At 43.6% G+C, this 12,739-nt stretch overlaps 1 protein-coding gene across 1 annotated transcript in view; it reads left to right on the top strand.

The window, feature by feature from the left end:
* Window positions 1-12,739, top strand: part of plxna4 (plexin A4) — a 215,328-nt gene that overhangs the window by 15,059 nt on the left and 187,530 nt on the right. The window contains exon 2 of the mRNA XM_035147688.2: window positions 7,975-9,322. Coding sequence (XP_035003579.1) covers window positions 8,078-9,322 — 1,245 coding nt within the window. The 5' untranslated portion in view covers window positions 7,975-8,077. The remainder of the gene's footprint in view (window positions 1-7,974; window positions 9,323-12,739) is intronic.

The raw sequence follows: 12,739 nt of genomic DNA, 5'->3' as shown, positions 1-12,739 counted from the left end.
GTGTGTGTGTGTGTGTGTGTGTGTGTGTGTGTGTGTGTGTGTGTGTGTGCGTGTGTGTGTGTGTGTGTGTGTGTGTGTGTGTGTGTGTGTGTGTGTGTGTGTGTGTGTGTGTGTGTGTGTGTGTGTGTGGAGGTTTTCAGTGTGCGCTTTGACCTTACTTGGAAACTACAAGGACTATTTGAGTGCTGCACTCCCTCAAGGACTCTGTCGTTCCTCGCTCTCTTTGCAGTGCAGTTCCACCAGCAACCAAAGACACAATGCAGAGATTATTATTTCTGTATTGAAAACCTTCTGGAGGGACCTGACTCCGCGTGTGTGTGTGTTTAGAAAAATGAGTGCGTTTGAACCCCTCTTCTGCCGAGGAGGATTAGCGAGTCTCAGATGTGTGAGAGGAAGAGAGGAGGAGTGGCGAAAAATGAAAGCGATTGAGCGAGAAGAGGGGACGGGCAGATGTCAGCTATTTCTCTAAAATCCAGAGGGGTTGTCCAGTTGGATCATTGCCTAGACCCCTTCTTTGAAATGCTCTGACTCACTGCAGGAGAGTGAAGAGGAGAGACGGAGAGATAGACGGCGAGCTCGCAGGAAAGTCAGAAAAGATGTGACACAGAAAATGGGTTTATTCTTGACACACTTATACTGGATCAGTGATTCATATGCTCGGCTATGACTCTGTCATCCAGTGTCTTTTCAGGACATACAGGCTGTTGTCGTGCGATTGTTGTGGAGAAGCATCTGATACACAAGGAGTCACTTGCTCTTCCTTTCGTCCAGTGCTAAGGGTGGGGGGGTAACACGGGCAAACGTCTACGCTATCCCACCCCCCCATCGCAGCTCATCCCGCCCAGGGATCCTGATCGAAACGCAGGGATCGCCTCTCATGCTGCTACAAGGACATGATCCCTTTCTGGCTTCCCACCTTCAGAACACGGATGTTGTGCTTGGCGAGGCATCCGGCCAAGCCGAAGACACTCTTATCTGTTTTCCCCACTGAGGAAAACCTTCAACCCTTAATCACGCTGCTACCGCCAATGCCAAGGCTCTTGTAGGAAGAATTTAAAGCGTTGGCAAGGAATCGTCGTAAACGTTGCCATTTAACGTAACCTGGGGCTTTTCGAGAGTCATGAACATCATCATTCTGTTTGGTGAATATATCGTCTCCATTTGAAAGCCACTTATGCAGTATAATCGTAGTTAGCACATGTAGTAAGACATAATTCCTCCTCAACGTAGGGAATTCACGTGTGTGGTATAAACCAATTTCCCTTAAAAATGTCAGGTACAGATTTTAGATTCAGTTCTAGCTCAAATAATTAAAAAATAACATGTTATTCTCAGTGTGTTGCTGCTTGTAAACACTGGGTTTGTAGAACATAATGTCTCCCAGTTGTTTTTTTTGTCATTCATATGACATGGACCCGGTTGACAGTACAATCCTCAGGCTTTTTTTGTAATATCAACAGCTCCGCGGTGGATTAGACCTCCTAACCCCGATCTAGACAGGGTATCTGGTGACAGTAATCCACGCTGCTAATCCACGACTTGATGTAAACACCAAGGACACCCCGCCTTCTCTCTCTCTCGCTCTCTCTATCCTCTCTGTCCTTCCTTTTTCTTCTCCACTGCCGTCTTTCCTGAGAGAGACGAGTGCACCATCTGTTTTGTGTACCAGCAGGGGTTAGCTCAGGAGGATAGGTGTGTTAAACCCGATTACTCCATCATTATTTAAGTTGTTGTCTGTTTGTTCACAGGTGTGTGTGCGTGTAAATAAAAGGGCTGTGCTTTATTATAATATAATTCAGCCTCATTGTTGTTTCTCAATATCCCAGAATATTGTTGAAGCTGCTTCTAAACATAATAGTTTTAATAATGAAATCAAATGTTTGCAATAATACTCTGATAGGCCATGGCATTAAAACCATAATTGTGAGATGATCAGATCAGATATCACCTGATTGCAACGCGTCAAGAATCGCGGCCAAGTCTCTTATGAGTTGCCGGCGTTTCCGGATGAGTCACAGATTATCATGGAGGAGGAGGACGAGCTCCACGTTCCACAGAGCTGCTTCAAATCAAATGTTTGGTGACACTTCAGATTTTCCGTCTGACAATTTGACAAGATGCTTGCAATTTGAGAAATATGCTGTGCTGCTCTAAATTATAGAAGGAGCACCGCTGCTTGAAACAAATTGTGTCGAACAGCACTGCGTTCCCAAAAGAGGTGAATCATATCATTTCACATTAACAGCTCTTTAATCTGTATATTTACATCAGTGTCATTGCATCAAGATGTGCATCAGATTGACCTCAGTGATGCAGCAAGTCTGGAAACAAAGTGCAAATGTCCTGCATGTGTTTGGATTCAGTGACCCCCCCCCCCACCCACCCACCCCTCGCAGCCACCGGCAAGCTGCAAAATCCTCAGTTTACTTTCCTAGTTTAATTTGGTTTTCACCATTGTTGTGGCAGTGGAAAGGAGTGGGGGGGCATAATGTGGACTGCGCCAAGGTATAATGCCAGTTTGTGTGTGTGTGTGTGTGTGTGTGTGTGTGTGTGCGCGCTCGGGGACACTCCTGCTCTGTATGCTTGTGGCGTTTTGTGTGTATTTTATGCCGAGGTGTCACGTTGGTGTGTGTTTTGCTGTGTTGTGGTCTGCGTGGTTTGTGTGTGTGTGTCTGTGTGTGGATTTGTGATTATGCTGGCTGAGTGCAGGGACACTGTTTTGCTCCAGTCCCAGTGTGTGGCTGCGATGCAGAGTGACGCTTATTCCTCTGATCAGTGCCAGAGCTCAGCAGGGGACGGGGGTGGGAGGAGGTTTTTGGGAGGAGGAGGGGATTCACCACTACTCTCAGTACATCCACTGATCTGGGACACACATCTCTGACTGCTTGTCTTCTCTTTCTTCATCTCTCTCTCTTTCTGTTGTCATCTCTGTCTCTCTCTCTCTCTCCGCCGATCTTTTGCCTTTCTCTGCTCCCTCACTCACTTGTTTTTTGCTCTGAGACTCCTGCTCACACTGAAACTCCTGCTCCTACATACAGTATACTGTCTTATCTACTACTACAATACGGCTACTACTCATTCACATACTACAACGATAGCACACCGTATCACGGGGCGTTCAGGATGCACGCCAAAACACATGACAACTGCTAGAAGTTGACTTCTCCTTCGAAACTTCTGGCTCTCATCTCTGCTTCAGCCTTGTGAAGTCGGGTAGACGCAGGCAGGTTAGTGGCCGACCACTTATTAGGATAAGAAACAAATAAACAAGTGATATTGTCGTTCTAACATTTCGTCACTAAAGCAGAATGAATTCTGGGATTGGTTAGGCTGGGAAGGATCCAACCGTTGGAGAGTTTATTTCTCGGGGATGGAAGGACGCATGTTTCGTCCACATTTGGAGCAGCCTTCGAACTGGGACAGTAAAATGCAGCTTTCGAAGGACGCAGCCCCCGAGTTGAGACACGGCTGTTGTCCTGTCTTTTGAACCTCACCTCACCATTGTGCTTCTGTTTTCATGCAGTTGTCTTAATTGTCGTCTTCCACACAGCGACTGTCATTCTTTCACCTCCTCTCCCCCCCGCTGTGACAGATTACCCCAGATAAGTGTGGAAAAAGCCTTATTTTTTTCTTCGTGAATATAAAGGATTATGTGTAATTACTCTACTTCTTACTCACTCATAATCTGCTAATCCCATTTGACTCGTAGTGTTTTATGAATGTGATAGTTATTTTTGAATATTTTTCCGCACAGTGAGGAGTTAAGCTGTTTACCAAAGACTTTGACAGTTTCTTCGTTTCCCGAGTCGTTCCTTCAACACTATAAATAGAGATTATTATGTCGAGACTCGTTTGTTTGTCGTCTCCTCCGATTGTTGTGTCTGGCCTTGGCTCACCATTACACAATCATAGCCAAAGCAAAATGGCTCCTGACATATCCATAATAGCTTCGCCTAATACTGTTGTCCCTGAAATTAGCTTTGCAGCATCAAAAATACTCCAGCTGAGAACGGGGCAATTTCGAGCCGCTGATCTTTGAACTTGACTGGATGTTTGTGTCTGAGGTTTTGAGCAGTGACTCCGACAGCCGGGTTTAATACACGTGTGAGAGACGCAACGGAAAAAACTGTCATCTGCTTTATGGTTGGAGGGCAGTTTATCCATGAGCCATCACATGTCTGGTGTGAAGCCATGTCGATGCCACGTCAGCTGATGGAGCTCAGGCAGGAACTAATCAATCTCTTCCCTTCTCTCTTCTATCTCATCCTCTTTCTCCTCCTCTTCCTCTTTCTCTCTTCTTCGTTTCCTCTTTCTCTCCTCACTTCCTCTTCTCCTTTCTTGTTTTCATCTCTTCTCCTCTCCACTTCCTATTTCTCTCCTCTCCTCTACCTCTTTTTCTCTTCTCCTCCTCCTCAGTTCTTCCTCCCTTCTTCTTCTCTTCATCTCTTCTCTCTCCTCTCCTCTCTATTTGGAGGAGTCACACATTTATAAATGTAAATGCAGTTTCACAGTCTCAGTTTCCTGGCTGGCTGCTGACAGCCCTTAAAGAGAAAAAAAAACGAAACAGGAAAACATCCCAATTATTTCCTAAATGCTGAGGTAATAGTCAGTGACTCAGTCTCACAGATGGAGATAATACACGCACTGTGGTGTTTTTCCAGTGATGTGATGGAAGTGCGGTGCTAATCATGAATTCATTAGCACTCTTTGATGTCTATGGGGCTGTGAATATGTGATTGTGTATGTGTTTCATTAAAGTATATCTGTCATCTCACAGGTCCGAGGTCACAGACACACACACACACACACACACACACACACACACACACACACACACACACACACACACACACACACACACACACACACAGATCTACTGTTGCAGGCCAGTTTGTGGATGTTACAAACTTTCTCTTGTCTATCAACATTCTATCGAAACTATTTGTCAAAGCAAGCAAGAATAAGATGGAAAAACTGTTTGGTCAACATCATTATAAGTAGTTTTACTCCTTTTTTGCACTTGTTCTCCAACATCATCACTTTCTATTTTTACCAGTGTCACTTCATTTTGATTTGCATATGTAAGAGAAGCTGATGACAAGGGCTTATACTAATTTCACATACCAGGATGAAGATAAGCTATATGCTGGAATAATCAGTCCAGTGGGGACCAAAATACCAGACCCCACAAATCTACATGGCTTTTTGATGGTAAGAGGCGAGGAGCTGCTTTATAGGACCCTGCAAAGATACGTGTACAAGGCTCTGTGTGTGTGTGTCTGTGTGTGTCTTATGTATAAATCCACAGAACCATAGCAAGCTTTAATTAATGGCGCTTGATGATCAGCGGGCAAAGGCAAACAGCAACTAAACGAGCTGGCCCCCCCGTCAGGGAGGATAATTGCATTTCACCAACACATTCATGTGGCAGACACGCTGCCATCGCAGGGTATTTCTGATGAGGATGTTTTTCTTTTCTTTCCCTTTCAGGGTTTCAGTGTTTCATGTTTGCAAAACTCTCATTTATTTCTCAAGGGAGACGTCCAAGGGGCCTTTCTCTTCTTGTGTTATTTGTTTTGTTTTTGGACGTCAGCCATGTGCGCGCGTTCGTCATATTCATGAGGATATAGGTCGATGTGAAGGTGATAGAACAGACTCTCCCTCTGTCTCTCTCCATGTCTCACACCTTCCTTCTCCCTCTTACTCTCATTTCATCTGACCTCCTTCCTCTCTGTCTCTTTCTCTATGAATAATACCCGCTGAATAAAGTTGTCTGGGAGTTTCAGAGGAACACTTTGTTAAGGCCGTTCCTCCCGCTAGTTAAATGAGAGGTGGGAGCTCCACTGCTGTTCCCTGTGTGAGATTAATATGCAGTTCCGCTTTTATTTTTAGAGGAACATTATGGGCTCACTGCCCTGTCATTACTCCTCAGGTAGCAGCAGCAGTTCTTTCTCTAAACGAATCTCTCTCTCTCTGCCTCCCAGTCTCTGTCTCTCTCTCTTTAGTGGCTGTACACAGAAACATCATTCCCCATTGAAAACATACAATATTTGACATGACTCTCATATTGCAACATCATTTTTGGTGGTTTTAGTTACTTATTTGATTTTGTGTGTCACCGAATTCATATTTATTGCTTTATTTCCCTATATTCCCCTGAAATCTATGGTAAAAAACTGCTGTTTGACACACTTGAATAAAAACACACATCTGAGCACATGTCACCTCGTCTATATCCACATCAGTTTTTTTCTTATCCTTCCCATCATCCTCTCTGGTCCTCTTATCATGTGCAGAGAGGCTCTGTTCTTTCAGGAGATGGGGGGGGAGATTGGTAAGATTACAGTGAGGTTGCGTTTGACATCACCTCAACTTGTGATTGCTCGGTTATGAACCTGAGATGAGATCTGCGGCAGGATAATGTCAGGTTGTGCCACCTCTCAAGGCGGCAAGCATTAAATAGTGATCACTGTAAAAACAACTTATTTCTTACAGTCTGCAAAATTAAAATGGTAATTCTCCGACAAAGTACATTTTGACGTTCAAATGTTTCTCGGCTTTTACATAAAATATGTAAGCTGTGCTTTACTGACAGAAGCAAATATACACCGTCACATTGTTCAATAAAACCGTCTGATTTGCTGATGGAACTTTGCATTAAGTGTGACAGGCGCTCGCATAGCTTCGAGTGTTTTTCTTTTCTTTGCACATCTCAGACAAAACAACAGACTGTTAAATTGAATTGAAAAGAAAAGATTCTCACAATTTTTTTTTACACATTGCTACATTATAAGCACTATGCACAAATCACATTTTGCATGTTTATACCTTAATCACAGTTGAAAAACTTTTTAAGTTTGTTAATATCTGAAGTTTAAATGTCTTTTATAATTTTAACATAAAGGACACATTGACATATTAACTCTGGCATTTTCCTGTCTTAGTATTATATGGGTTGACTACATCTACATGGTAGTACATATGAATTGGAGTAGTGTTGCAGGACAAAACTAATACCTGGATACTACGCAGGTGAACACTACTCCTTGTTATACCCGGCTTGCCACTGGAGAAGCCTAATGAGCAGGCGACACACACACACACACATTGGACCACCACGTTTACAGGAAATGCTGTCATTTCCTCTTGACAATCTGTGCTTGCATGTTTTTTTATACTCTGTGCCAGGCTTTGAAAGTATAGATCTAATAGTTCTCCCTACCGCATGCAACATTCCTATTAAAATACCATGGATTTGCGTGTATGTTTTGTGTGTTTGTGTGTGCACCTGGCTGTTATGGCTGTGTGTGCATTGTTGAGACTTTGCAAATGACCCGAGGACTACAGGGAAATGCATTTCTGCAAGCGCTTGCACTTTCTCCCTAATTGTTCCTCTTCTGCCTACGAACCTCCTACTTTGCGAGTGTGTCTGTGTGCGTATCTTTAAAGAGAGAAAGGTCCTTTTCTCTCTGCTAGCATTGTCAGCAGGTGAGCGGCCCTATTGGGAGAAAAGAGAGAAATCGCCAAAGCATGCAAATTGCTACTCCAAGGGGAGAATCAATTAGGTGCACAGTAGCTGGAGCAGAAAGGCAAGAAGGGGCGGAGAGGGGCAGGGGTCCATGCAGAGAGATGGTGCAGAGCCCGTCTGATCACCTCCACTGAGACAATGCATCACTCCTCCTCTTCTGTCACCTTCCTCAGCCCGTGCACTGTGCTTTAGCCTCATTCCTCTTCGGTCTAGCCTATTTCCTCTCCAATTATAGATTGTGCTAGAGTTTCAAGTGTGCAGCCAATTCACCTGTAATCCTCATTATTCTTTCAAATGATGCTCTGCTCTAACCTCTGCGAGATAGGGTTGGAACAAAGATCATGTATGTCTTTGTATGCGTGATGTATGTTTGTGAATACTATGTGACCGTTACGTAAATGTGCCGTGGTTTTTTTGACACAGGTGTTTGTTTCTTCCCTCCTCAGGCACATGATGCCCTCCATCTCAAGAGAGGCTTGATCCTGATTGGCTACAGTACTGGTCTGTGCCTCCTTCCCTCTCCTCACCGGTCCCACCGTCGGCACAGCCATGACATCCCTCAGCAGGACATGGGCCTGCTTTTTTGTATGCTGCTTCCTGTCTAGTCTGACACTTCCTGTGACATCTCAAACAGTGGTGCAAGCCCCGCAGGCTCACAGCGCTGGCTCCCAGGTGATCACAGTGTCCCTTCAGGAGGACGAGTATTCATCCTTCCATGCAGAGAACCCTGCATGGACATTCAACCATCTGGCGGTGGACTATCGCAATGGCAATGTTTATTTGGGTGCCGTCAATCGCATTTATAAACTGTCCCCTGACCTGGATGTCCAGGTGTTTCACGAGACTGGCCCAGATGAAGACAACCGCAATTGCTACCCGCCGCGTATCGTCCAGCCGTGCAGTGAGCCACTGTCACTCACCAACAATGTCAACAAAATGCTTCTCATGGACTACCGGGAGAACCGGCTGCTGGCATGTGGCAGCCTCTATCAGGGCATCTGCAAACTTCTCCGTTTAGATGACCTCTTCAAACTAGGGGAGCCCTTCCACAAGAAGGAGCACTATCTCTCTGGTGTCAATGAGAGCGGCTCAGTGTTTGGTGTCATCGTTTCATATGGCAATGCCTCTCCGGACATGCTGTTTATAGCCACAGCAGTGGACGGCAAGCCAGAGTACTTCCCCACCATATCTAGCCGCAAGTTGGCCAGAAACTCTGAGGCGGACGGGATGTTTGCATATGTTTTCCATGATGAGTTTGTGGCCTCTATGATCAAGATCCCTTCAGACACCTTCACTGTCATCCCAGACTTTGACATATACTACATTTATGGCTTTGCCAGTGGGAACTTTGTCTACTTTCTGACTTTGCAGCCTGAAATGGAAGGTGGGCCTACTACCGGATCCTCCTCTGCAGGCCGGGAGCAGGTCTACACTTCCAAGATAGTCCGCCTTTGTAAGGCAGACACCGCCTTCAACTCTTATGTGGAAGTGCCTATCGGATGCATCAGTGGCAACGTGGAGTACCGATTGCTCGAGGCGGCCTACCTGTCCAAAGCTGGTGCTATTCTGGCACGCTCGCTAGACGTGGCACCAGATGACGATGTGTTGTTCGCCGTCTTCTCAAAAGGCCAGAAGAGACGTCCTCGTCAGGCCTCCCAGGACTCAGCACTGTGTGTTTTCTCACTGCGGAAGATAAACGAGAAAATCAAGGAGAGGCTGCAGTCCTGCTACAAGGGTGAGGGCACGCTGGACCTGGCTTGGCTCAAAGTCAAAGATGTCCCCTGCGGCAGTGCGGTGAGTAATACTATCATGCACACAGACCTTTTGTGAGTTTTTAAGTACACAAATTTAATAATGAGAACACTGGGGCATTGAAAAACACTATTTACAGATGTTAAAAAAGGGAAACGCTGCAGATGTTGCTATAGGTACTATTATTACTACTAGCACAACAAATACCCAGAACAGCAGGTGTCGAGCATTTCTGCTAAAAGTAGAGCCGGACAAAAACCCTCATTAAGAAGTTAATTCTAGGAGTGAATTTTATTGTTCAATAATTTGTAATTGAAGGACGTTCCAAGTGAACATCTCTGGAGGAAAATCTGAAGTGAAGGCTTAACCCCATGTTACTATAATGAGCTTGGTTGCACTGCGGGAGGCCTTTGTGATCACTGCTCTTGGGTGGGTTTACGCTCCATCCCATAACGATGAGATGTTAACCATCCACTGCCTCTTTTAATCCACTCACCCTTTAAACAATGCAGCCGAATGCTCCGCCAAATTACCATAACTCCATTCTCCATAACAGCATTACGAATTCAGTGATTCAGTTCATTTGATTTTCTCACTTTATGCACATAAAAAACAGGGTTAAATTGGGTGGTGCATGTTTACACCACATCACAAGCACCCATAGCTGTTCCAGGCATGTTTTAGTTTTTTTCTACATCTCATACTACGTCATTAATAAAAGCTTCCAACCTCAAGAAATAGAAAATTACCCTGATCAGGATGAATTGGAACCTGTCAGGTTGTTTCACATGGCAGGCGTGGATAAATAAACCATGTCCTCACTTGCTTATATTGAGTTCAAAGAGGTGTAGATAATAAGATAGAATAGAATGTCACTGAATTGTTGTCTACATTAATTATTAGTTTTTTAGGTTATGTTATGTTACGTTATATATATATATTTTATGTAAAACTGCATGTAGAGTAACTCTGTACTAAAACCTCAAATATCTTTCATTCAACCTTGACGCGATTTGTAGCTTTGGAGAATCACAGTAAAAATACTATACCGAGGTAAATAATGAAATCTCTCAGGCCAGTTGTCCACAGGAGCTTTCATGCAGCTACAAGTACTTGTAACAAGATGTGAAGTCCGTCATGGTCACATCTCAGAAACATAAATTTGATCTTCTCACTGCCTAGTCCATATTTCTCTGACCTTAGCCACGCACTCTCAAGACACCCGTGGAATCACTGTGTTTATCTGTTAATTCATCTCTGGCACCGTACACGTGCCGCGGCGCCTTTGTCTACTGCTCGAGGGCCTGATAAATCATGCCTGGGGTGGACCTGTCAGCGGGGCGAGGAAGTGTGAGGGAGCACGCAGGGGTTAGTGCTGAGGAATGATGCCATTTCAGCATGAGCCACAGTATCACCACCACCGCCGCCGCATAAATTAGACCCTGCTGAACAAGTGACGGTGGACTCTGCAGGAGATAGATGTAGTGCTGACCCACACACACACACACACACACACACACACACATGGCATTACACTTGTAACTACTGAAGAGATGGAGGGGAGGTTTAGGATAAAGTAGAACAATGGCAATAAATAACTTCTTACAAGAGCACTTATGGAATTATTTATGAAAATGCAGATCACAGGCTACTTTAGAATGGAGTCGATGCTCAAGCCATAAAAACATGGACACACAACACACTGATAAATCAGAAGTTGAAGCCCTATTGCTTGAGCATTAGTAAATTAAGACGTAAATTCACGCAATATATATTTCCTGAAAGTTGTTTCACAGTAAAAACACGTTAAATCTTAAGTGAAAGTGTTGTGTGGAAATGTAACAGTGTGCATCTGTGTTGGAAAGTCGACTCCGTAATATCTCATGTTTGGTGTCTCTGATAAATTCCTTTTCTATTTTAAATGATGCATGACCGGGATGCCTCTGATATCAACAGTTTAAAACTCATCGCTCACATCTTCTCCACGCCACGATTCCCTTGGATGTACAGTAGCGAGCCGTCAGACGGATAATCTCGAACACACCAAACAAGGTTACTCGGGGAATTGCAGAAGGCAGACTGCTTTTTAGGATCCTGTACTCACAGGAGACAATAATTGTGGAGTCACACAGACACATAAATATCAAATAAGGATCTGACTTGCCGTCTTACAGCTGTGGGATGTCTCTCACACAAGCTCACATAGGCTTATTTCTTTTCCTGAGGATAAAAATATTTTTTTATTTAATGTGAAATCCAGACTGATGAAGACTGCGTGCAGAGTTTAACTTGTGTACATTTGCAGGTGACTTTTTAGATGCACTAATATTTTATTTTATCGTTAAATAATAACAGAAGATGAAATCAAAAGCAACTCTTTAAAATGCCATGTGCAGTGAAAAGTTCTATTTACCCGCTGAGATTTTTTTTATTTCTTAAAGGACTCTGGCCCGTAGTTGCAACTCATTTCCATTTATTTCTTTCCTTTTTCTAATACTTTTTCTGGCGCTTGCAGATTTTCAACACAATCTTATTTGTGATAATTTGCAGTATTCAGTGTCGAACAAAAAAATATATATGACAAATATCTTTCCTTGTAGTCATCAGAACAGTCTCTGTGTTTCATTAAAAATTGTTCTTTTCCCTAAGTTATAGCAAAAAAAAAGATGTGAACATAATATATATATTTTTGAAATGGCTGGTTTACATGTCACTCTGTTGGCTGTTACTATAGAGGGGACACAGATGAGAGGGGGCCTTGTATTAGGGCTGTGCCCCTTTATCTTGCCCTCTTTCTCGCTCTCTGTCTTCCCTGTTTCTCGCTTACTCTTACACTCCTTTTTTTCCCAGACTCTTTCAAACGCTCTCGTATTTCGATCATGATGTGTTTTTCCTCCAATTAGGGAGAGGATGAACAGCTTCCAGGCTCATTAGGGTAGCCTGGCTGTATGGACCACCACACACGCGCACACACACACACACACACACACACACACACACACACGCACACGCACACAAAGACACACAGGTTTTTGATATGGATGAAACACTTTAAGACCGCATGTAGATTCCACACGTTGTACAGACACTTTCTCTGCAAGAATAGATGGATGTCGGATGCTGGATCAGTATAGAAGCCACTTGTTTTGATAGTAACAATGCTGCCATCACATTCTATCCAATTTTGTATTTAAAATAACAATAAATAATAATCTTGTTACATACTTTTTGTTTTTTATGGTGGACAGTTTTGGAAATGATGTGATTAATATTCCGTAAATCACTAATTTATAATACAAGATGTGTCCCATATAGTAAATTAAACACTGCGGCTACTTTTAACTATAATTTGATTTATAAACATTTCATTTTAAGTTTCATTAAAAGTATTTTTTGGAAAAAGAGAGATAATCAAATAATCCCAGTATGTGAGAATATGTGCGAGGACACTGGCCTGGG

Source organism: Hippoglossus stenolepis, chromosome 22, assembly GCF_022539355.2.
Source record: "Hippoglossus stenolepis isolate QCI-W04-F060 chromosome 22, HSTE1.2, whole genome shotgun sequence".
NCBI lineage: Eukaryota > Metazoa > Chordata > Actinopteri > Pleuronectiformes > Pleuronectidae > Hippoglossus > Hippoglossus stenolepis.
This window is presented reverse-complemented; position numbering and strand designations above follow the sequence as displayed.